At 34.0% G+C, this 26,275-nt stretch overlaps 1 protein-coding gene and 1 non-coding gene across 4 annotated transcripts in view; both read left to right on the forward strand.

Moving 5' to 3' along the window:
- The window catches only part of LOC136034364 (cytochrome P450 4C1-like), a 290,741-nt gene that overhangs the window by 179,878 nt on the left and 84,588 nt on the right, over positions 1–26,275 (forward strand). For all 3 annotated transcript variants that reach the window (XM_065715508.1, XM_065715507.1, XM_065715506.1), the window contains exon 2: positions 8,119–8,316. In XM_065715508.1, coding sequence (XP_065571580.1) covers positions 8,145–8,316 — 172 coding nt within the window. In that variant the 5' untranslated portion in view covers positions 8,119–8,144. The remainder of the gene's footprint in view (positions 1–8,118; positions 8,317–26,275) is intronic.
- Trnak-uuu (transfer RNA lysine (anticodon UUU)) lies at positions 18,272–18,344 on the forward strand. Its single transcript has one exon. It is a non-coding gene; the product is annotated as a tRNA-Lys (tRNA).

The following is a 26,275-nucleotide window of genomic DNA, read 5'->3' on the forward strand; positions in this document are numbered from 1 at the left end:
TTCTGTCAGTCTGTCTGTCGGTCCCGGTTTTGCTACTTTAGGTACTTCCATGTAAGCTAGGACGGCGAAATTTGGTAGGTGTATCAGGGACCAGACCAAATTAAATTAGAAATAGTCGTTTTCCCAATTTGACCATCTGGGAGGGAGTGGAAGGCCAGTTAATTTGGAGAAAATAGAAAAAATGAAGTATTTTTTTACTTACGTACGGGTGATGGGATCTTAATGAAGTTTGATGTTTGGAAGGATATCGTGTCTCCAGAGCTCTTATTTTAAATCCTGAACAGATCTGATGACATTGGGGGGATTTGAAGGGGGAACCTAAAATCTTGAAAAACGCTTAGAGTGGAGGGATTGGGATGAAACTTGGTGGGAAAAATAAGCAGAAGTCCTAGATACGTGATTGAAATAACTGGAACGGATCTGCTCTGTTTTGGGGGAGTTGGGGGGGGGGGAGGGTTAATTCTGAAAAATTAGAAAAAATGAGGTATTTTTAACTTACGAAGGAGTGATCAGATCTTAATAAAATTCCATATTTAGAAGGATCTCGTAACTCAAATATCTTCCTTTAAATTCCGCCCGGATTCAGAGTCATTAGGGGGGGGGGAACCAAAAATCTTGAAAAACACTTAAAACGGAGAGATCAGGATGAAACTTGGTGGGAAGAATAAAAACAAGTCCAATATACGTGACTGACATTACTGGAACGGATCCGCTCTGTATCCGGTGACATACAGGGGAGTTGGGGGGGGTGACCTAAAATCTTGGAAAACGCTTAGAGTGGAGGGATCTGGAAGAAACTTGGTGGGAAAAATAAGCAGAAGTGCTAGATACGTGATTGACATAACTGGAATGGATCCGCTCTATTTGGGACGAGTTTGGGGGGGGGGAGGGAGTTTTAATTCTGAAAAATTAGAAAAATGAGGTATTTTTAACTTACAAAGGAGTGGTTGGATCTTAATGAAATTTGATTTTTGGAAGGATATCGTGTCTCAGAGCTCTTATTTTAAATCCCGACCGGATCCGGTGACATTGGTAGGAGTTGGGGGGCGGCATAAAATCTAGGAAAACGCTTAGAGTGGAGGGATCGGGATGAAACTGGGTGGTAAAAATAATCATAAGTCCTAGATACTTAATTGAAATAACTGGAACGGATCTGCTCTCTTTGGGGGAGTTGAGAGAGGAGGGTTAATTCTGAAAAATAAAGAAATGGGGTATCTTTAACTTATGAAGGAATGACCGTATCTTAATGAAATTTAATGTTTACAAGGATATCGTGTCTCAGAGTTCTTATTTTAAATCCTGACCGGATCTGGTGAAGGGGAAGTTGTGGGGTGGGCGGAACCTAAAATCTTGGAAAACGCTTAGAGTGGAGGGATCGGGATGAAACTTGGTGGAAAAAATAAGCACAAGTCCTAGATATGTGATTGACATAACTGGAACGGATTCACTCTCTTTGGGGGAGTTGGGGGGAAGGGTTAAATCTAAAAATTAGAAAAAATGAGGTATTTTTAACTTACATAGAAGTGATCTGATCCTAATGAAATTTCATATTTAGAAGGACCTCGTAACTCAGATCTCTTATTTTAAATCTCGACCGGATCCAGTGTCATCGGGGGGGGGGGGGACCGAAAATCTTGGAAAATGCTTAAAGCGGAGAGGTCAGGATTTAAGCGGATCAGGATCCGCTTAAAGCGGAGAGAACTTGGTGGGAAAAATAAGCACAAGTCCAAGATAAGTGACTGACATAACTGGACCGTATCCGCTCTCTTTGGTGGAGTTGGGGGGGGGGGGGGTAATTCGGAAAAATTAGAAAAAATGAGGTATCTATAACTTACGAATGGGTGATCAGATGTTAATGAAATTTGATATATAGAGCTCTTATATTAAATCCCGACCAGATCTGGTGACATTGGGGGAGTAGAAGGGGGAAACTGGAATTCTTGGAAAACGTGAAAATTGAGGTATCTTTATCTTACGAATGGGTGATTGGATCTTAATGAAACTTGATATATAGAAGAATCTTATGTCTCAGATGCTCCATTTCTAATTTGAATCAGATCTGGGGTCATAGGGGGCTGGAGGGGGGAAGCAGAAATCTTGGAAAACGCTTAGATTGGAGAGATTGGGATGAAACTTGATGGGAAGAATAAGCACAAGTTATAGATACGTGATTGACATAATTGGAATGGATCTGTTCACTTTGGAGGAGCTGGGGGGTGTTGATTTGGAAAAATTAAAAAAAGTTGAAATTTTTAACTTAAGAACGGGTAACCGGATCTTAATGAAATTTGATATTTAGAAGGAACTCATGTCTCAGAGCTCTTATTTCAAATCCTGACTTATAACTAATTAGTGGGCATGGCAGAACTTTCGGTTTATCTTTTATCCGAATTATTTCAGCATACTCATTTATTCCTGGAGCTTTTCCTTCCCTTGGCGACAAATTATCACAACTAAAAGTCATTGCTCCACCCTTTTTTACCAAGGTGATGATCATGTAGGCGAAGTTTAACAAACACCTTAAAATAAGTCATCTTCAGAGTATTCAGGTTTTGGGATTGAACCGCGGCTGTACAAATTAAATCGGATGCTAGGTTCTTCGTCGGAATTTCAAACTCAAGAAGTTTTTCAAACAGTTCGTGGTAACGAACCGTAAGTAAGGAGCGATGCAGCTCAATAGTAACCGAAACTCTAAGAAACAGGGTCTTTATAACGATACATCAAAACAATTGAATTTTGATTCCTATCCAAAATAAGTAAAATTCATTAAATGAATGGTACCCATCAGATGTTAGGAGCCTAAGAAAATCTGTGAACTAACTTGTGAAATATCCCTATATTTGTAGAATTGTGTTAAACTAGAACTTTGCTGAAAGCATAATAACAATGCAAGAAAACAGGACTAGGAGCAAATAAGTTTTTAATTAGTCTGCATATCTAAAGAACTCAAGCAAGCTCAGTTTTCTGTAAAGTGCTAGTTTTTTTTTAAAATTGGCCTCAAATAGAATTCCCGTCTATCTAAAAAACCATATTTAGGTCCAATCTGTATGCTACTGCTCTTCAATCCTCTCAATCTTTACATTAGCTTAGATTACACCTTGGAGCTATAGCTCTGCGCTATCATGCTATTGTCAAAAGTTGCTTTTCATTAAAAATTGAATGCCTAATTTTTTTTTACCTAATTGAAAATAACAGGGGCAGCTAAAATTGTTGTCTCCTATCCAACTAAACCTTTTTATATTTTAAGCATCAATGGGAATTAGAATGTAAAGAATTCGATTAGTTGGTTTGTATTTAGCATTTTAATTGATTAAGCATTTGCACAATTCAATTGGTAATCAGAGGTTGTGTAATAGTGCTGGCTTAGTCAAACAGTTCGTGGTAACGAACTGTAGTAAGGAGCGATCCGGCTCAATAGGAACCAAAACTCTAAAAAATTGAATTTTGATATCAGTAGCTACATCAAAATAATCGCATTTTAATGCTGATTTTAAATATATAAGTTTCATCAAGTTTAGTCTTACCCATCAAAAGTTACGAGCCTGAGAAAATTTGCCTTATTTAGGAAAGTAGGGGGAAACACCCCCTAAAAGTCCTAGGATCTTAACGAAAATGACACCGTCAGATTCAGCGTGTCAGAGAACCCCACTGTAGAAGTTTCAAGCTCCTATCTACAAAAATGTGGAATTTTGTATTTTTTGCCAGAAGACAAATCACGGGTGCGTGTTTATTTTTTTGTTTTTTTTTTGTTTTCTTTTCTTTTCCCCAGGGGTCATTGTATCGACCAAGTGGTCCTAGAATGTCGCAAGAGGGCTCATTCTAACGGAAATGAAAAGTTCTAGTGCCTTTTTAAGTGACCAAAAAAATTGGAGGGCATCTAGGCCCCCTCCCACGCTCATTTTTTTCCCAAAGTCAACGGATCAAAATTTTGAGATAGCCATTTTGTTCAGCATAGTCGAAAACCACAATAACTATGTCTTGGGGATGACTTACTCCCCCACAGTCCCTGGGGGAGGGGCTGCAAGTTACAAACTTCAACCAGTGTTTACATATAATAATGGTTATTGGGAAGTGTACAGACGTTTTCAGGGGGATTTTTTTTGGTTTTGGGGGTAGGGTTGAGGGGAGGGGGCTATATGGGAGGATCTTTCCTTGGAGAAATATGTCATGGGGGAAGAAAAATTCATTGAAAAGGGCGCAGGGCGCAGGTCGAATCTGGTCACGTTAGAAAAAAACGTCAAATTCAGAGCTTAATATACAATGCTGGGTGTTCGGGGCCTCTCTATTATGGAGTATAATTTGAAAATAACACAACTATACGAGCGATAAAACATATATAGCACAACCATAACTCAACTAACGAAAGAACTGCTAAGAGATAACACAACTATAAAGCGAAAACAGGTGAAAACTAACGGGAAAATAAACGAACTAAGAGGTGGAAGGGGCCCAGAGAAAAAATATAATCCTTTTCCAATTTTGAGCCTAACTTACGCAAAGGAGTAATAATGTCAGAAGCCCCGAAATACCGAATTATTTTCTTTTCGAACAGTCCGTGGTAACGAACTGTAGTAAGGAGCGACCCGGCTCAATAGTAAACAAACTCTAAAAAACGGAATTTTGATGCTAAAAGATACATCAAAACAATCGAATTTTCATGCTGATTCTAGATATATAAGTTTCGTCAAATTTAATCTTTGTCATCAAAAGTTACGAGCCTGAGAAAATTTGCCTTATTTTGGAAAATAGGGGAAAACACCCCTTAAAAGTCATAGAATCTTAACGAAAATCACATCATCGTGTTCAGCGTATAAGAGAACCCTATAGCAAAAATTTCAAGCTCCTATCTACAAAAATGTGGAATTTCGTATTTTTTGCCAGAAGACAGATCACGGGTGCGTGTTTATTTTTTTGTTTTTTTTCCCCAGGGGTCATCGTATCGACCAAGTGGTCCTAGAATCTCACAAGAGGTCTCATTCTAACGGAAATGAAAAGTTCTAGTGCCCTTTTTAAGTGACCAAAAAAATTGGAGGGCACCTAGGCCCCCTCCCACGCTCATTTTTTTCCCAAAGTCAACGGATCCAGATTTTGAGATAGCCATTTTGTTCCGCATAGTCGAAAACCATATTAACTATGTCTTTGGAATGACTCATTCCCCCACAGTCCCTGGGGGAGGGGCTGCAAGTTACAAACTTTGTCCAGTGTTTACATACACTGATGGTGATTGGGAAGTGAACGGACGTTTTCAGGGGGATATTTTTGGTTTGGGGCGAGGTTGAGAGGAGGAGGCTATGTGGGAGGATCTTCTCTTGGAGGGAAATGTCATGGGGGAAGAGATATTCAATGAAAAGGACTCGGGATTTTCTAGCATTACTATAAAAAAAAACAATGAAAATATAAACACGAAAAAGTTTTTCAACTGAAAGTAAAGAGTAGCATTAAAACTTAAAACTAACAGAGATTATTACGCATGTGAGGGGTTCAAAGAATACTTTAGCATAAAGAGCGAGGTATTTAGGAGGAGATAAATACCTTGCTCTTTATGCTAAATGTTTTTAGTAATTTCAACTATTTATTCCACAGCCTTTCTGATTCAGGGTTAATTCTTAAAGAATTGGGACAAAACTTAAGATTTAGTGTAAAAGGCGAGGTATTAACGAGGGGACAAACCCCCTCATATACATAATAAAAAATATAAGAGCATAAAAGTTTGTTACGTAAGTTAATTCTTAAGTTACTTATATTTTTTACTAATAAAAATTTTCGTTAAAAATTAAAAGTTCTAGTTGCCTTTTTAAGTAACTGAAAAATTGGAGGGCAACTAGGCCTCCTTCCCCACTCCTTATTTCTCAAAATCGTCTGATCAAAACTAAGAGAAAGCCGTTTAATCAGAAAAAAATTAATATGCAAATTTCATTTTACTAATTAATGTGCGGAGGGCCAAAATCAAAAATGTATTAATTCAAAAACGTTCAGAAATTAAATAAAAAAACTAGTTTTTTAAACTGAAAGTAAGGAGCGATATTAAAACTTAAAACGGACAGAAATTACTCCGTATATGAAATGGGTTGTCCCTTACGCAATCCCTCGCTCTTTACGCTAAAGTTTTTAATTGTTTTAAAAAGTAGAATTGTGGCAAAAAATCAAACTTTAGCTTAAAGAGCAAGGGATTGCGGAGGGGACAACCCATTTCATATATGGAGTAATTTCTGTCCGTTTTAAGTTTTAATATCGCTCCTTACTTTCAGTTTAAAAAACTATTTTTTTTTTATTTAATACAGAATAAAGAGGGCTCTATGTAAGCCTATTATTATTAATTTTTTTCCCCAAACCCCTTTGCATGCAAGAAGCTGTCAAAAGAACTTCAGAGGAGGCTCATTTCATTGGAAATTGGAAGTTATAATGCCCTCTTTAAAAGGCAATATTGATTGGAAGGCAGCTAGCCCTCTCCAATGCCCCTTTTGCTGACCTCCCCCAAAATGCATCCAATCAAAATCTTGAGAAAGTTGGGTTGTTGATTATAGTCGATAGGTCCAATAATTACGCCTCGGGGATGAAATGACCCCCCATAGCCCCTGTGGCAAGGGCTTTAAATTATTCTATTCACCCATTTAGGAATTGTTGCTGAGCAGAAGGGGAGCTTTTTGATCCTGGGTCTCCAAAAAGGTTAAGGGTATTGAAATAAAGCTTTCAGAGAATGTTGAGGGGAGTGTTACTGTTGAGCTAAATCAAAACACGCTATTTTATGAAGGTTACCAAAAAGGTATATAAGCAATATATCAGGAATGGCTTAGGGTATTAAGTCGAATCTTTCAGAGGAAATGATGAGGGGGATGTTTAAAAGATCAAAAGTAAAAATATGTATACTACTATAACTACTAATACTACTTAGGCTGAAGGTATAAATGGGAAAATTTCAAGGAATGTCGAGGGAGAAGTTGAAATAAATCAGAACATGCTATCCGTATGCGGGTTGTGGAAAGGGCATATCAGCAATGTCCCAAGAACAGCTTACAGTATCAAGTTTAAAGTTTCAGGGTATGTTGAAGGGGATATTGAGCGAAGCAAAAGACACTTTGTGCTTACTACTATTGCTGCTTCTACTACTTCTACTGTCACTACTACTACTAAGGCTAGGCCTTTCAAGGTGAAAATTTTCAAGGGATATTGTACTAAGTAAAAAAACTACAATAAGTGCATGCAGGCGGTCAAAAGTGGGCATCAGCAATGTGTAGGGGTGGCATTGGGTATTCAAATAAAATTTCAAGGTATGTTAAAGTGAATTTTGAACTAACCAAAAGGAAATATGTGCATAGTACTACTATAGCTAACAACTCAGTGTAGCACCGAACCGCCTAAGACCAACACAGCCACGCAAGCTCCATCACAGTCTTTTAAAAGCATCCCTCTTGACACCCTCCCGAGGTTCCAGTTTCCTTTAAATTCTTTATTACGGCCTAATGCCACGCGATTTGGAAACAACCTTCTTTTTATTTATCTGTAAATGGGTGGCCAAAAAGAATGATCTTTCGCAATCTGTCATTGTTCACCCGCAGAACGTGTCCTAGCCATCTAAGCATTCCTCTGATTATTGACCTAGAAAGCAGGATAGAACCACATTTTTGTATAGCTCACTGTTTGTAATATCACATGGTATTGGCTATTCTACTGTTAACATAATAAGAAACTAACAATTTTGGGAGTGGTTGAGCTACCCTGGATGCAGACCTACCTGTTCAAACGAGATAGAAGTCACACTTAGTTTGAAAATACTTTTCAGTACTTGATTATGCATAATTTTATTTGTCGAAAAATGTGAACATTAATGAATACAAAATATATCAGAGATCTTGAGACTCTATTGTCTCAACTCGTGGACCAACTGAAGGAAAGCCGTATTTTACCACTTTTTAGATCATATTTGTAGCATAAAATATCCTTTCGCATCAAATTGTGTACATGCTGCTTTTAATTCTGGACTTTTTGGACTTCTCTTTATGGACTTTTGATTCTTGGAATTTATAAACTTTTTTTTATCATGAATGGTCTGGTGCTAAGTAAATTTTAGTGTTAACCAATTTTCATTATGAATGCGTCTTAAGCATGTGTTTCTTTCAGGAATTGCGCTTTAGATAAAAAGCATTATGCTTCTACACTTGCTTCTGATAGTATTGGTAATACTAGTAACAAGAAAGCTTATACCATGGTATTTAACTTTTCGTGCATTCAGACAGAAAGTTGACCTCATTCCAGGTCCAAATGGGTGGCCAATACTGGGCAATGTTCCTGAGTTGATTCAAAAACTTAAAAAAGGAGGTAATATTCTTCTTTTATTCCTTGCGATTATAGTATTTTATAACTTTTTTTCCAGATTTCGCTTACTTGTTTTGTAAGTTTGTTTTGCACCCATACACCCATTGCACCCATTTGCATTGCATTGAAGTTGCAATGAAAAGAGAGTAGGATATGCAAAGCACTATGCCTAATGCCCATTTTAAGAGTGGACGAGAGGCCCTGTATTCGCCTGAAGAACCACTCCATCCGGGTAAATTGAAGAATAATGACATAAAAATGCGCCTGTTCTGTGTTTTTGATTTTTAATGTTTGCCCAAAAAAGATCTAGGTTGGTCTAAGGGTGTAACTGTAGCCCGACTCAGACATAACTTCGCCAGTGTAAAGTGTGATTTTATTTAATTTTTTTTTTTATCTTCCTGTGCAAATTTTCGTAATCTATGCAATAGCTTTGACGCTTTCTGGGGCTCCTTCTTCTGTTCGTATGTTTCTTAAGGTCCAATGTCTTGTGTTTTTTGTTTCCGGAAAACAAATGATTTTGTTTCCCCGGCTCTCGACACGTAGCTGGCTTCTATATATGGATTTTCATTGTCGCTTGGCTTCTAACCGCAGACGTGAGCCTCTTCTTGATGTCATGACGCAACTACAGGTTCGTTACATCCACCCTGGGAAAATTACGCATTCCTTAAAGCCCTGACCTATTTAGATTGTTTTTGTGGCCAGTCATCGCCGTTCCTTGATTTCCGACTGAAGATTTTATTTTCCTCCGTATATTTCCTCCGTATTTTAAATTACTCCGTATATGAAAGGGGCTTTTCCTTCTCAACGCCCCGCTTTTCACGCTAAAGTTTGACTCTTTCTCTTAACTCTACATTTTAAAACAGTAAAAAACTTTAGCGTAAAGAGCGGGGCGTTGAGAAGGAAAAGCCCCTTTCATATACGGAGTAATTTATGTTCGTTTTAAGTTTTAATGTCGCTCCTTACTTTCATTTAAAAAACTTGTTTTTTTATTTAATATCTGAACGTTTTTGAATCAATGCATGTTTTGATTTTGGCTCTCCGCAGAGGAATAATTAGAACGAAATTTGTATATTAATTTTTTTTTTTTGACTAAATGGCTTTCTCATAATTTTGATCGAATGATTTTGAGAAAAAAAGAGCGGGAGAGGAAGCCTAGTTGCCCTCCGATTTACGGTTAATTGAAAAGGCAACAAGAACTTTTAATTTTTTACGAATCTTTTTATAAGTAAAAGATATACGTAACTTATAAATTAGCTTACGTAAAAATTTTTCGTATTCTCATGTTTTTATTACATATATGAGGGGGTTCGCCCCCTCATCAGTACCTCGCTCTTTCCACTAAAGCTTAAATTTTGTCCCAATTCATTAAGAATGACCCCTGAATCACAAAAGCCGCAGAATAAATAGTTGAAATTACTAAAAATACTTTAGCGTAAAGAGCGAGGTATTAGGAGGAGGTGAGCCCCTCATATGGGTAATAATTTCTGTTCGTTTTAAGCTTTAATACTGCTGCTTACTTCCAGCTGAAAAAAACTTTTTCATATTTAATTTTTCATTGTTTTTTTTTAAAGTAATGCTAGTAAATCCTGCGCTCCCTTCATGGAAATTTTCTTCCCCCATGACAAATTCCTCGATGGAAAGTTCCCCCAGCAATCCCCCTCTTCTCAACCCCTGCCTCCAACCAAAAAATCCTCCTGAAAACGCCTGTACCCTTCCCAATAACCATTACTATATGCAAGCACTGGTCAAAGTTTTGAACTTGTAACCCCTCCCACGGGGACTTTTGGGGAGTAAGTCGTCCCCAAAGACATAGTTACAAGGTTTTTCGACTATGCTGAATGCAGAATTTTGATCCGTTGACTTTGGGAAAATAATTAGCGTGGGAGGGGGCCTAGGTGCCCTCCAATGTTTTTGGTCACATAAAAAGGGCACTAGAACTTTTCATTTCCGTTAGAATGAGCCCTCTCGCAACATTCTAGGACAACTGGGTCGATACGATGACCCCTGGAAAAACAAAAACAAAAAAAAACAAACAAACAAAGAAACACGCATCCGTGATCTGCCTTCTGGCGAAAAATATATAATTCCATATTTTTGTAGATAGGAGCTTGAAACTTCTACAGTAGGGTTCTCTGATAAGCTGAATCTGATGGCATATTTTTTGTTAAGATTCAATGACTTTTAGAGGGTGTTTCCCCCTATTTTCTAAAATAACGCAAATTTCCTCAGGCTCGTAACTTTTGATGGGTAAAACTAAACTTGATGAAACTTATATATTTAAAATCAGCATTAAAATGCGATTCTTTTGATGTAGCTATTGGTACCAAAATTCCATTTTTTAGAGTTTTGGTTACTATTGAGCCGGGTCGCTCCTTACTACAGTTCGTTACCACGAACTGTTTAATCTCACATGGTTGACCAGGTCTTATATTTCTTAATTGTTCAGGTGGTGGGACAAATTTTTTTTTCTTCCAACAGAATATCATTTATAACACTTGTAAATTTTCGTTTTTTGGATCTACCTGTAGATAAGTTTTTCTTACTGATATGTCTTTTCATGCGAAATTCTTTTCAAAGATATTTGATTATTAAATCAAGTCCGATTTCTAACACTGATTGTCTACTAAGCTTCACTCTTTTGGTTTTCTTTTTTTAATGTATATGAATTGTTGTAATCCTTTGTTAAATTATGTACAACTATTTTCGCAATTACCGATTTTTCGCTCTTAAAGCAATTTGCTGTAAACTTCTCCATGCATAAAATCTTCAGTTTTTCCCCAGAAGTGGGACAGGTGTGACAACTTCATAGCAATACTGATGTATACAAAAACTACGTCACTCACATGAATATTTTTTTCCCCAAACTTAAGGCGCTTAACGAATTTTCTCAAACTTCTGACCTATCTAGATCGTTCTTTAGACCAGAATCTCTCAGGACACAAACTTTTCCGAAAAAATATGGAGCCGTTTTTAGGAATAATAAATAAAAAATTATTCTTTGCTTATAAAGATAGCATATATATATATATATATATATATATATATATATATATATATATATATATATATATATATATATATATATATATATATATATATATATCTATCTTCTATATATATAAAAATAAGTTGTCTGTCTGTGGATGTGTGGATGGGTCAGGTGACGTCACCTGAAAAAACTGGATCAGGTGACGTCAAAACTGAAAAAACTAAAAAAAGGCAAAAACTACAAAAAAAACTAAAAACTAATACAAAAAATAAAAAAGCTAAAAAACTAAAAAAACTATAAAGGTAAAAACCAATAAAAAACTAAAAAAAAAACTGAAAAAACTAAAAAAAGGCAAAAACTACAAAAAAAAACTAAAAACTAATAAAAAAAGTAAAAAAGCTAAAAAACTAAAAAAACTAAAAAAACTAAAAAAAGGTAAAAAACTAAAAAAAATAAAAAATAAAAAAAAACTAAAAAAAAGGAAAAAACTGAAAAATAAGCTAAAATAAAGGTAAAAACCAATAAAAAACTAAAAAGAAAAAAAGGAAAAAACTAATAAAAGACGACACTCAAAGAGAAAGCGACCAGGACAAAAGGAATGTTCGATTAGCAATCAACAAAGCACCGGGACACAGGGAGTATAAATGACGACCAGGACATAAGTAAAAAAAAAAACTATCTATATATATAAAAATAAGTTGTCAAACTAAAAAAAGGCAAAAACTACAAAAAAAACTAAAAACTAATAAAAAAGCTAAAAAACTAAAAAAACTAAAAAAAAGGCAAAAACTACAAAAAAAACTAAAAACTAATAAAAAAATAAAAAAGCTAAAAAACTAAAAAAACTAAAAAAACTAAAAAAAGGTAAAAAACTAAAAAAACTAAAAACTAAAAAAAACTAAAAAAAAAGGAAAAAACTGAAAAATAAGCTAAAATAAAGGTAAAAACCAATAAAAAACTAAAAAAAAAAACTGAAAAAACTAAAAAAAGGCAAAAACTACAAAAAAACTAAAAACTAATAAAAAAAGTAAAAAAGCTAAAAAACTAAAAAAACTAAAAAAACTAAAAAAACTAAAAAAAGGTAAAAAACTAAAAAAAATAAAAAATAAAAAAAAACTAAAAAAAAGGAAAAAACTGAAAAATAAGCTAACATAAAGGTAAAAACCAATAAAAACTAAAAAGAAAAAAAGGAAAAAACCAAATAAAATTTTCATCTAAAAAACTAAAAAAAACTAAAAAAGGTAAAAACTAAAAGAACTAAAAAAGAAAAAAATAAATGACGACACTCAAAGAGAAAGCGACCAGGACAAAAGGAATGTTCGATTAGCAATCAACAAAGCACCGGGACATAGGGAGCATAAATGACGACCAGGACATAAGTAAAAAAAAAATTAACAAAACTAAAAAGAAGGTAAAAACTACAAAAAAACTAAAAAGAAAAAAAAACTAAAAACTAATAAAAAAACTAAAAAATCTAAAAATCTAAATAAACTAAAAAAGAAAAAAAAAGGAAAAAAATAAAGGAGAAAAACAAAACTAAAAAACGAATGTATATACAGACCGGTACACCGGGATACAAATGACGACCGGGACACAGGGAATATAAATGACGACCGGGACACAGGGACACAACTACAACGGGGACACCGGAGGAAACAGGGGGATGTAAATGACGACCGGGACAGGGAATGGTCGATTAGCAATCACCATCAACAAAGCTCAAGGGCAATCATTAGAATCATGAGGTATAGATCTGAATACAGATTGTTTTCCCATGGACCATTATATGTTGCATGTTCAAGAGTCGGTAAACCTGACAATCTATTTATATGCAAAGACAATGGGACAGCAAAGAATGTTGTATATTCGCAAGTTTTACGTAGTTAAAACCATATATATATATATCTATCTATATTCACAGGTGGGACATAGGGACACAACTACAATGGCGCGTAACTATTATGGCGCGTAACGACTTACGCGCGCGGGGGGGCTTGGGGGGGGCGCGAAGCGCCCCCACCAACTAGGTGTTGGGGTGGCGCGAAGCGCCACCCCAACAGCTAGTATCTATATATATAAAAATAAGTTGTCTGTCTGTGGATGTGTGGATGGATGTGTCAGGTGACGTCACCTGAAAAAACTGGATCAGGTGACGTCAAAACTGAAAAAACTAAAAAAAGGCAAAAACTACAAAAAAAACTAAAAACTAATAAAAAAAATAAAAAAGCTAAAAAACTAAAAAAACTATAAAGGTAAAAACCAATAAAAAACTAAAAAAAAAACTGAAAAAACTAAAAAAAGGCAAAAACTACAAAAAAAAACTAAAAACTAATAAAAAAAGTAAAAAAGCTAAAAAACTAAAAAAACTAAAAAAACTAAAAAAAGGTAAAAAACTAAAAAAAATAAAAAATAAAAAAAAACTAAAAAAAAGGAAAAAACTGAAAAATAAGCTAAAATAAAGGTAAAAACCAATAAAAAACTAAAAAGAAAAAAAGGAAAAAACTAATAAATGACGACACTCAAAGAGAAAGCGACCAGGACAAAAGGAATGTTCGATTAGCAATCAACAAAGCACCGGGACACAGGGAGTATAAATGACGACCAGGACATAAGTAAAAAAAAAAAACTATCTATATATATAAAAATAAGTTGTCAAACTAAAAAAAGGCAAAAACTACAAAAAAAACTAAAAACTAATAAAAAAGCTAAAAAACTAAAAAAACTAAAAAAAAGGCAAAAACTACAAAAAAAACTAAAAACTAATAAAAAAAATAAAAAAGCTAAAAAACTAAAAAAACTAAAAAAAGGTAAAAAACTAAAAAAACTAAAAAAACTAAAAACTAAAAAAAACTAAAAAAAAGGAAAAAACTGAAAAATAAGCTAAAATAAAGGTAAAAACCAATAAAAAACTAAAAAAAAAACTGAAAAAACTAAAAAAAGGCAAAAACTACAAAAAAACTAAAAACTAATAAAAAAAGTAAAAAAGCTAAAAAACTAAAAAAACTAAAAAAACTAAAAAAACTAAAAAAAGGTAAAAAACTAAAAAAAATAAAAAATAAAAAAAAACTAAAAAAAAAGGAAAAAACTGAAAAATAAGCTAACATAAAGGTAAAAACCAATAAAAACTAAAAAGAAAAAAAGGAAAAAACTAAAAAAAATTTTCATCTAAAAAACTAAAAAAAAACTAAAAAAGGTAAAAACTAAAAGAACTAAAAAAGAAAAAAATAAATGACGACACTCAAAGAGAAAGCGACCAGGACAAAAGGAATGTTCGATTAGCAATCAACAAAGCACCGGGACATAGGGAGTATAAATGACGACCAGGACATAAGTAAAAAAAAAATTAACAAAACTAAAAAGAAGGTAAAAACTACAAAAAAACTAAAAAGAAAAAAAAACTAAAAACTAATAAAAAAACTAAAAAATCTAAAAATCTAAATAAACTAAAAAAGAAAAAAAAGGAAAAAAATAAAGGAGAAAAACAAAACTAAAAAACGAATGTATATACAGACCGGTACACCGGGATACAAATGACGACCGGGACACAGGGAATATAAATGACGACCGGGACACAGGGACACAACTACAACGGGGACACCGGGGGAAACAGGGGGATATAAATGACGACCGGGACAAAAAAACTAAAAAGAAAAAAAAACTAATAAAAAAACTAAAAAATCTAAAAATCTAAATAAGCTAAAAAAGAAAAAAAAGGAAAAAAATAAAGGAGAAAAACAAAACTAAAAAACGAATGTATATACAGACCGGGACACCGGGATACAAATGACGACCGGGACACAGGGAATATAAATGACGACCGGGACACAGGGACACAACTACAACGGGGACACCGGAGGAAACAGGGGGATGTAAATGACGACCGGGATACCGGGACAGGGAATGGTCGATTAGCAATCACCATCAACAAAGCTCAAGGGCAATCATTAGAATCATGAGGTATAGATCTGAATACAGATTGTTTTCCCATGGACCATTATATGTTGCATGTTCAAGAGTCGGTAAACCTGACAATCTATTTATATGCAAAGACAATGGGACAGCAAAGAATGTTGTATATTCGCAAGTTTTACGTAGTTAAAACCATATATATATATATCTATCTATATTCACAGGTGGGACATAGGGACACAACTACAATGGCGCGTAACTATTATGGCGCGTAACGACTTACGCGCGCGGGGGGGCTTGGGGGGGGCGCGAAGCGCCCCCACCAACTAGGTGTTGGGGTGGCGCGAAGCGCCACCCCAACAGCTAGTATATATATATATATATATATATATATCTATATATCTATATATATAAAAATAAGTTGTCTGTGTGTGGATCAGGTGACGTCATGTTTGTCCGCATATGACGTCTGAATTATTTCACACTAATACAAAAGAAGAAAAAAACTAAAAAAGGTAAAAACTACAAAAAAAACTAAAAAGAAAAAAAAAACTAAAAAAGCTAAAAAACTAAAAAAAACTAAAAAAAGGTAAAAATCTAATAACTAAAAAAAAACTGAAAAAAATAAAAAAAGGCAAAAACTACAAAAAAATAAAAACTAATAAAAAAACTAAAAAAGCTAAAAAACTAAAAAAACTAAAAAAAACTATTTCACACTAATACAAAAGAAGAAAAAAACTAAAAAAGGTAAAAACTACAAAAAAAACTAAAAAGAAAAAAAAAACTAAAAAAGCTAAAAACCTAAAAAAAACTAAAAAAAGGTAAAAATCTAATAACTAAAAAAAACTGAAAAAAAAGGCAAAAACTACAAAAAAAATAAAAACTAATAAAAAACTAAAAAAGCTAAAAAACTAAAAAAACTAAAAAAAAACTAAAAAAAGGTAAAAAACTAAAAAAACTAAAAACTAAAAAAGAAAAAAACTAAAAAAAAGGAAAAAACTGAAAAATAAAAGAGAAAAAGAAAACTAAAAAAATAAGAATAAATATATATAAAAATAAGTTGTTTGTGGGTTATGTCTGTCTGTCTGTCTGTCGAGTGACGTCGTGTTTGTCCGCATATGACGTCTGAATTATTTCACACTAATACAAAAGAAGAAAAAAAACTAAAAAAGGTAAAAACTACAAAAAAAACTAAAAAGAAAAAAAACTAAAAAAGCTAAAAAACTAGCTAAAAAACTAAAAAAACTAAAAAAACTAAAAAAAGGTAAAAAACAAAAAAAAACTAAAAACTAAAAAAGAAAAAACTAAAAAAAAAGGAAAAAACTGAAAAATAAGAGAAAAAGAAAACTAAAAAAATATTAATAAATATAAAAAATATAAATATAAATATAATATAAATTAGCAATCAACAAAGCACCGAGACACAAATGACGACCGGGACACAGGGAGTATAAATGACGACCAGGACATACGTAAAAAAAAAACAACTAAAAAAACTAAAAAAATGGTAAAAACTACAAAAAAACTAAAAACTAATAAAAAACTAAAAAATCTAAAAATCTAAATAAACTAAAAAAGAAAAAAAAGAAAAAAGGAAAAAAATAAAGGAGAAAAACAAAACTAAAAAACGAATGTATATACAGACCGGGACACTAGGATACAAATGACGACCGGGACACAGGGAATATAAATGACGACCGGGACACAGGGACACAACTACAATGGGGACGCCGGGGGGCACAGGGGGATATAAATGACGACCGGGACACAAGGAATATAAATGACGCCCGGGACACTCAAAGAGAAATCACAGACTGGAACACCGGGACACAAATGACGACCGGGACACGGAATATAAATGACGACCGGGACACAGGGACATAACTACAAAGGGGACGCCGGGGTGCACAGGGGGATATATAAATGACGATGGCAACTCAGGGAATGGTCGATTAGCAATCACCATCAACAAAGCTCAAGGGCAATCATTAGAATCATGAGGTATAGATCTGAATACGGATTGTTTTCCCATGGACCATTATATGTTGCATGTTCAAGAGTTGGTAAACCTGACAATCTATGTGAGTGACGTCGTTTTTATATACATCAGTATTGCAATCATGTAGTCACACTTATGTGAGAAATTAAAGATTTTAAATTTATATTAAATTGCTTAAATAGCGAAAAACTGGTAATCGGAAAAATATTTGTATATATTTGGATATGGGGCTACAACAGATCAAAAAGCTTAAAAAAGAAAACCAAAAGTTAGAATCTTATTAGAAATTGTTGTTAGAAATTGGACCTGCTGTCATAATCAAACATCTTTGAATAGAGTGCATTATGAAACGACATTAAATTGCTTAAAGAGCAAAAAACTGGTAATTGCGCAAATATTCGTATATATTTTCACAAGGGTTTACAGCGATTCAAAAACCTTACAAAAGAAAACCATAGGTGTGAAGCTTAGTAGAAATTACTGTTAGAAAAACATCATTACCGAATTTCTTTTCTTATAAGTATAAGCAATGTCTTCTTAAGACATGAAAAAAAGTTGAAAATATTTTTTTAGTTCAGTTCAGAGTTGCTAAAGTTATTGTAAACTGCAAGCATATTTACAGTGCCTGAGCAATAATTTTAATGTTTTAATTCAAACTAGAAAAATATCTAAAAATTTTAAAATTAGTTTTTTTTTGGTAAATAAATCAACTCGCTACGTGATTAAGCTTACAAGTTTGAACTCAACCAGTTATATAATGTCAGTAGGAAGACCCAAAAAAATGAAAACTTGCAATTATTACAAATGATGGTTCTTTATTTTGACTAGGGATTACAACAATCCAAAACCCTTAAAAAAGGAAACCAAAAGTTTGTAGCTTAGTTCATATCGTTGTTAGAAATCAAACTTGCTTTCATAATCAAATATCTTTGGACAGAATCAATATGAAAAGCGACATTAAATTGCGCAGAAGAGCAAAACTGGTAATTGAAAAATATTTGTACTAACAAGGGATTATAATAATTCAAAAAAATAATTGAAACCTAAAGTCGTAAATTTAAGCCCGGTTAGCTCAGTCGGTAGAGCGTGGGACTTTTAATCCTAAGGTCAAGGGTTCAAGTCCCTTATCGGGCGAAACTTTTTGACTTGTTCAATGTTAAAGTTAGAAGCTTCATAGAAATCGTTGTTAGAAATTAGACTTCCTTTAATAATCAAATATCTTTGAAAAGTTACAGTATGAAAAGACGTTGAATTACGTAAAGAGCAAAAGCTGGTAATTGCAAAAATCTATCTTTATCTATATAAAAATAAGTTGTTTGTGTGTTACACTTTGTCTGTTACGCCAGATTATATCTTCTATAAATAAAAATAAGTTGTATGTATTTTTGTGTTGAGGGTTTGCATATGACGTCTGAAAAATAAAGAAGAAAAAGAAAACAAACTAAAATGTAAAAACTGGGAATTGCATAAATATTTCGACAATAGATTAAAGTAATTCGAAAACCTTAAAAGAGATACTTAAAACTTGAGGTTTATTATAAATTGTTGAGCTTTAGCAAGCTTGGCACGTAAAGAGGAATTTTTAGTATAGATCTTAAAATGACAGAAGAAACAGCCGAGGAAGCTGCTCAAATAGTTAATTAAAAGAGAAATTTTAGTATAAATCCTACAATGGCAGAAGAAACAGCCGAGGAATCTGCTCAAAGGGTAAATGCCAAAAGGCTTACGGCTAAAGAACGCAAAACCGCGCAGTTAGAGGAAAATCCACCTGGAAAGCGAGAGTCAAAACGTATCAAAACTGAAAATGATAGCGATGATAGGACAGTTTTGGGCTTATAATAACAAAATATTTTTCATTATAATTTTCCTCTTGGGAAGTTTTACCCAACATTTGAAAAATATGAAATCTAACTATTTTATTGTTACCCTAGAGCAAAGGAATTATCCTTCAAAAAGTTTTATACCTGAGAAAAGATCTTACAAGAAAAAATTGCTTTGTCTATAGAATGTTCACCTTGTTTTTTTTTCTGTAGGTTCAAGGTTCAATCGGGTTTAATTAAAAGAGGAAATAACTAAACTTAAAGTACACTGCTCTGTGACAAAACTCACGTTGAGACCCATAAACATAAAAGATTCTTCACTAACATGCAGTACGGCTCCCACTTTACTCTTCAACACAACCACATGCCTCCTCGTTATATTTGCGACAAGCATTGATGCTTACTGCTATTCTTAATAATAAATAAATAAATAAATATAATTTTTTTTTATCTTAACCATAGGGTTCCTCCCTCTCTCCCCGGAGGTACAACCACCTCACCTGAATTTACTAAAAAATCAAAACTTCATCTAATTTAATTTATCTTTCACTTATTGACCTTTAACTAAATATTTATTTAAATTATTTTTGAAAGACCTGAGGGAGCTCCTACATCTCAGGCCTTTTGGAAGCATGTTCCACATTTTAGCACATGCTACATCCGGGGAAAAATCTGAACATACTGTTGGAGTTCGTCTCACTTGAAGGTCAAAGGCAGAGCGCGTGTTTCGATTATGTTGTTCAGATATCAACCGAAACAGATTGTGGAAGGGAGATGGAAGTAAACTGGATAAAAATTTAAAATAACTAACTCCAACAGTCAAAACTAACTGCTAATTAATCAAAAGTATTGGAGGTCTGGTACTGTAGATATTAGAGATTATATTACTAAGGGGTATGTAAATCTATTCCTCCTTCTTATTTATTGGCTTGCTAAATGAGCCTGACATCAAAAATTTGTTTATATGCCTTTTTTGTTTGCTTTTTTTGTGAGTCAAGTAAAGGCTTTGGAGGGTCAAAAATTGGTATTCCCTCTCCACCCCTGAATACAACCTTGGAAGAAGGTAGTGCTGAAGGGAAATAATTTCGTACTATTGAGCTAGAATAAATGCTGCTTTTGCCTTCTGCTTTGTTTAATATTTAATCAAATGAATATAGGAGCAAACAAAAAGAAATAGTAAATAGTTTTACATGTGCTACTCACCATTGCTGTAGCCTTTGCAACTTTAAAATGTCACTTTTGGATGTAGTCACACTCAAGGGCACAACTTTGGTTGCTATATGTTACAACTAACCTTGTGTTGGTGCCGAATTCTGACTTGGTCAAGTGTCGAAAACCATGTTATGACCAAGATGTGCCCAGGATTGCATGAAACCTCCATTCAATGGGGGGTCCAGGGGATTTCCTAATTTCTGGTTCCTGGGGCCGTAATAATTTCAAAGATTTAAAGAATACAAAAATAGCAATTTGGAATTTTATGACATTAAAAACAACTAGTGTATTTGCAATTTGACTGATGAATTCAGACATTTGTACTGGACTTAGAAGTTTAAAAAACTCATATCCTAGGGATAGGATAGTAAGCATGAAATTAGGTGTAATAGAATGTATTTACTTTTGCAGCAAGGGTGGTGTGCATAGACAGGGGGGTAGGGCTCTTGATGAAGAAGGAGGCTGCAAAGTCTTGTTTAGGTTGGGAAGTTGTTAATATATGGGCATTAGTTGCTCACTTTAGGACTAAAAAGTAGAACTAACTGGTGAGATAGTAGTGACTCATATACATTTTACTTACAACTAGAGCAGCAAATAGACAGGGTCCCTGATAAAATACAGTGTTTTACTAGGGTATTTTAATGCCTAGGTCTTTAGAAATAGGGATAGATGGTATTCTAGCTGATGTAAATTTGATGTATGAAAAGAAAACAGAAATGGATACAGACTGCTGCATTTGGATGAAATTGCTAAAGATCTGGAAGATGCAGTCCAATGGTGTAGCAGTAAAATATTGTACTGGCATGTAAATAAATTGAGAGTGAATGGTCAATCTGTACTTGTCCCTGTTAAATGTAGGAATAGAGCCACAATTAGTGCCAAGGAAAGATCGAAAGAGAGATGGGCAGGACCCTTTGAAAATGTGCTAAATCACAATAGAGCTAGAGGAAAAGATATAGAAAAAAGGTAAAATTTGATTCAGCATTCCAAATTGGGTCTTAAATAATTTGTCAACATTTTTAAAATGTAGCAATGGTCTAACTTGTTAAACAGGTTTTATGTTTAAATAGCAATACTTTAGTTTTTGTTAGAGGCCATATTTTTAAGGGCCATACAAATAATTTTCTTTGTATTTGTGTTATTTATATAAAAAACCATGTCAAATATTAAAACTTAACTAGACCTACGTTGCCCAGGCAACTTGAAGTGTTGCGGCAACCTTTGTCCGGCTTCGCCGACTAAAGTGTCGTGACAGCAACACTTTAGTTTTGTTTCTTCGCTATCGATCAGTAATCACATGATCAAAGGCTATTCCTCAGCGTTGAAAAAAAACAGCAACAAAATAGTATCGAAAGAAATGACTGAATTGACTTTGCAGCCAGTTTTTATGTTGCATGTTCAAGAGTCGGTAAACCTGACAATCTATTTATATGTCCCCCAACGGTAGTTTTTATATATATAGATAGTTTCGGTCGTTATTTGTGTCCCGGTGTCACGGTCTGTAATTTCTCTTTGAGTGTCCCGGTCGTCATTTATATTCCCTGTTTCCTGGTGTCCTGGTCGTCATTTGTGTCCCGGTGTTCCGATCTGTAATTTCATCAGTTGACAAACATGACGTTGTCATAACAAACATGACGACAACTAACTTCATGACGACATACAGCTCAATCCTAATGACGTCAGTCGACAGACAGACAAACAACTTATTTTTATATATATAGAAGATAGATGGATATGTATATATATATATATATATATATATATATATCATGAAAAGAGAAATCACCAATGCTACAGCACAAACACAAAAAAAAAAAAAAAAAAAAAAAAAAAAAAAAAAAAAAAGGAGACAGAAGGAGAAAAGGAAGACTGTTTTCCTAAATTAGTGATTAATATAGACCAGCACTTGAATGAGGCCTTAACCCTACTCATCCATACAATCACATAGGTCAAACAGCATAGCCACACACAATCAACCATAAAGAATAATCCATGGACAGGCAGTCATGTCGTCAATAAGTATAAGTCGTCATTTACCAAACCATAGAAAAAATAATATAGACAAATAATTCAGAGGCAACACCCAACATAAGGGCTCATCAGGAGAATACACTGGCCTATATAGGGTTTCGCCACTCTAAATTCTCTACCCAGCACAGTGTTGTGGCTACCACAGAATATCCATGGCATCCCCGCGTCAGGTATCACCCCCAAAATACATGTCTATGAAAAAAACAGCAAATGTAAAACAACCAAGTAAAACCAAAACAAGCTTATCCTGTTAATATATCCCTCCCTTTAGCAACAATAGGTAAACTAAATATTATAAATTTTACCAAATCACAAATATTAACACATTGCAAAAAACCTGAATGAACTAAACAATTATATAATTCATCTTTACCATGTGGCTAATTTTTTAAAAATTCCGCTCAAATAGAAACACAATTCAAAATAAATGGCGCTGTGACAACATTTCTCGAACCTCCGAAATTAGTCAAAAATTTCTTTATGTATTTCTAGATAATTCTTTTGATATTTATTTAAAAGTTCGTTATAATGAAAACTAAATTTTTTAAATTGCCAAGTTAATTTATTTGCAGAAAAACCTCTTGATATCAATTTTTGGCTTAAGATTTTACATCTATTTTTAAAATCAATATAATTACTACAAATCCTTGCATAACGAAGTAACTGTGAGAAAAACGCTGAATATGTGATATTTGAGTGTATATTACTTTCAGGGAATGGGAAACTAATCACTTCAAAATCAAAATCATCCGTTTTATTATACATTTTAAAACTTAATTTATTATTATCACAAATATTAATATTTAAATCTAAGAAATGATCTTCATGACCAGCGCCATGACTAGGCTCAAGAATAAGCTCTGATGGATATATATTTTTAGAAATATCAATGAAATCCTTACAATTTAAGACCAAAATATCATCTAAATATCTTTTATTATTTGACAAAGCATGTTTTAAATTAATTGGATTATTCTTATCCATCATATATTTATATTCTAGTTGACTTAAAAACAAGTCAGCTATAAATGGGCTGGCATTCCCCCCCATGGGAATTCCCATAATTTGCTTGTACAAATCACCCCCAAATCTTATATAAGTATTGTATAAAACAAATTCCAATAACTCAAAAATCATATCCAAGCTGTAACATCTCAAGTTAACTGTAGTATTAAAGCAGTTTGTCCATATGGCTTTTTTATTATAACTGTCTATTTTTAAGAACCTTTTACTAGATAAGAGGAAAGATTTCTTTATAACAGTTTTTAAATTATCTAACACTAAATTGAGTGATAAATTAGTATACATTGTCGCAAAATCGAAAGACTCAATTCTTTTAGCTGAAACCATTGTTAAAGAATCTATCACCTGCAGTGAATTATTAACACTCCAATATGGATTAAAATTCGAAAATTTTTTAATACCAGAACAATAGGTTTTAAGTGGATCTGTGGATCGTGGATCAGGTGACGTCATGTTTCGGCTGACGTCATGAAATTAGTTGCCATCATTTTTGCTTTGAAGGTGACGTCATTCAAGTTATATAAGACATATGTTCGCGTAGAATTCTATTAATGTTTAAGTTTACAATGACTGATGAAGATGCTCAAAGAGTCTATGGCAAAAAACTTGCTGCTGATAGAGAAAGTCAGAAAAGAAAGCGTGCCGAGGAATCAAAAGAACAGCAAGGAAACAGGCTTGAGGCTAAAGAACGCAAAACCGCGCAGTTAGATGAAGATCCACCTGGACAGTGAGAGTCAAAACATATTAAAACTGAAAATGATAGCGATGATGATTGGGTTTGGGATTTTGACTTGGATAAGGTCATCAATGACTACTAGATTTTAGTTAAAAAAACAAAGGTTCGGCGATATGTATTTCATAGTGAAGCTGAAAAATAAAGAAGAAAAAGAAAACTGAAAAAAGAAAAAAGAGAAATTACAGACTGGGATACCGGGACACAAATGACGACCAGGACACAGGGAATATAAATGACGACCAGGACACAGGTATTTAAGAATATCGTTCAAAGACAAATTTTTAATTGTAAGAAGACCGTTGAAAGAGAAATTTCTAATTGTAAAGTGACTGAAAAACCTACAATGGCAACGGTACCACCATCGAAGTAGATAACCAGTGGGTTTACGGCAAACCTACCATCTTCAAAGATACCACGATAGGAAGACTCTACACCGTTCACCCCAATCAACATGATGCTTCTTTCTACGCCTGCTTTTGGTGAATGTACCCGGTCCGACATCCTTTGAGTATTTGAGAACTGTAAACGGTACTATACATGACACTTACCGTAGTGCATGCCAAGCTCTGAATTTATTGGAGAATGACCAACACTGGGATAACTGCATCAATGACGCGTGCGAAACGTCAACCCCAAGTCAAATTCGTACACTTGCTCTCCATCAGCTCCTACAGAGTTATGGGAAAAATATAAGTCAAAAATGTCCGAAGATATACTCCATCGAAAACAGTTAGAGACGTCAGAAATGACTTTTGATTTTACATCAGAAATTTATAACGACACTTTAGTTATTATAGAAGATTTGTGCGTACGTATGGCAAACAAACCTCTTCAGGATTTGGGAATGCCTTCACCTAACCGTATCGCTGCTGTTTCGACATGTGTAGAATTGGATCGTGAACAAAGTTACAGTACGAGTGATCTATTGTCGTATGTACAAAATAACATTTACAAGTTAACGTCGGAACAAAAAGACATTTATGATACGATAGACTCAATTTCAGGACGTATACAACTACCTGCTGATTTCTGTAGTTTAGTGACGTCCAAAAATGAATTGATTGAAAAAGTATTTCCGAATATTCTAAAAAATTATAAAAATAATAAATGGCTAAGTGAAAGAGCGATTCTCGCGCCCAAAAATATAGACGTCCACAAAATCAACAATATTGTTTTGACCAAGATTCGAGACCAGGCAGTCCTTTGCAAGTCAGTCGACACAGTTTTGGAACCAAATGAAGCGGTTAATTATCCATCTGAATTTTTAAATTCCATATATCTTTCAGGGTTTCCACCACACGTGCTACAACTAAAAATAGGCGTACCAATAATACTTTTAAGAAATATCAACCCACCAAAGCTTTGCAATGGCACGCGACTTGCCGTAAAAAAAAAAAACAATGGAAAGCCTAATAGAGGCGACAATCTTGACAGGGCCTTTTGAGGGTAAGGCTGTTCTTATTCCTCGCATTCCCATGATTCCAACGGATCTGCCTTTTCAATTTAAAAGATTGCAATTCCCAATTCGATTAGTATTTGCAATCACCATTAACAAAGCTCAAGGTCAATCATTAGAAAAATGTGGTATAGATCTTAATACTGATTGTTTTTCCCATGGACAATTGTACGTTGCATGTTCGAGGGTCGGTAAACCTGACAATCTATTTATATGCAGCGACAATTGGACAGCGAAGAATGTTGTATATTCGCAAGTTTTACGCAGTTAATTTGTATTGTATCCATCTATCTATCTATCTATATAAAAACGAGTTGTGTGTATGCATGTTTGTTTGTTTGTAAAAAGAGCGTTTGCATATGACGTCATTATTAGTGCATACGGCTTTGTATATGCACAGACAATGGGAAAGCCAAGAATGTTGTATATTCGCAATTTTTACGTAGTTTAACTCCTGCAGACGAAATGAATGCTTGCCTGAAAAATTCTAATTTATGGGCACACGTAAAAATATTAAAATTAACTACAAATATGCGTGTCCGATTGCAAAACGATGATTCTGGTCAAACATTTTCAGATCAATTGCTGGCAATTGGAAACGGAAAGCTTCCAGTAGTGGGAAAGCCAAAAATGTTGTATATTCGCAATTTTTACGTAGTTTGAAACACATATATAAATCTATCTATATTCACAGGTGGGACACAGGGACACAACTACAATGGCGCGTAACTAATATGGCGCGTAACGACTTACGCGCGCGGGGGGGCTTGGGGGGGTGCGAAGCGCC

The sequence above is a fragment of the Artemia franciscana genome, chromosome 13 (assembly GCF_032884065.1).
Source record: "Artemia franciscana chromosome 13, ASM3288406v1, whole genome shotgun sequence".
NCBI classification, from domain to species: Eukaryota; Metazoa; Arthropoda; class Branchiopoda; order Anostraca; family Artemiidae; genus Artemia; species Artemia franciscana.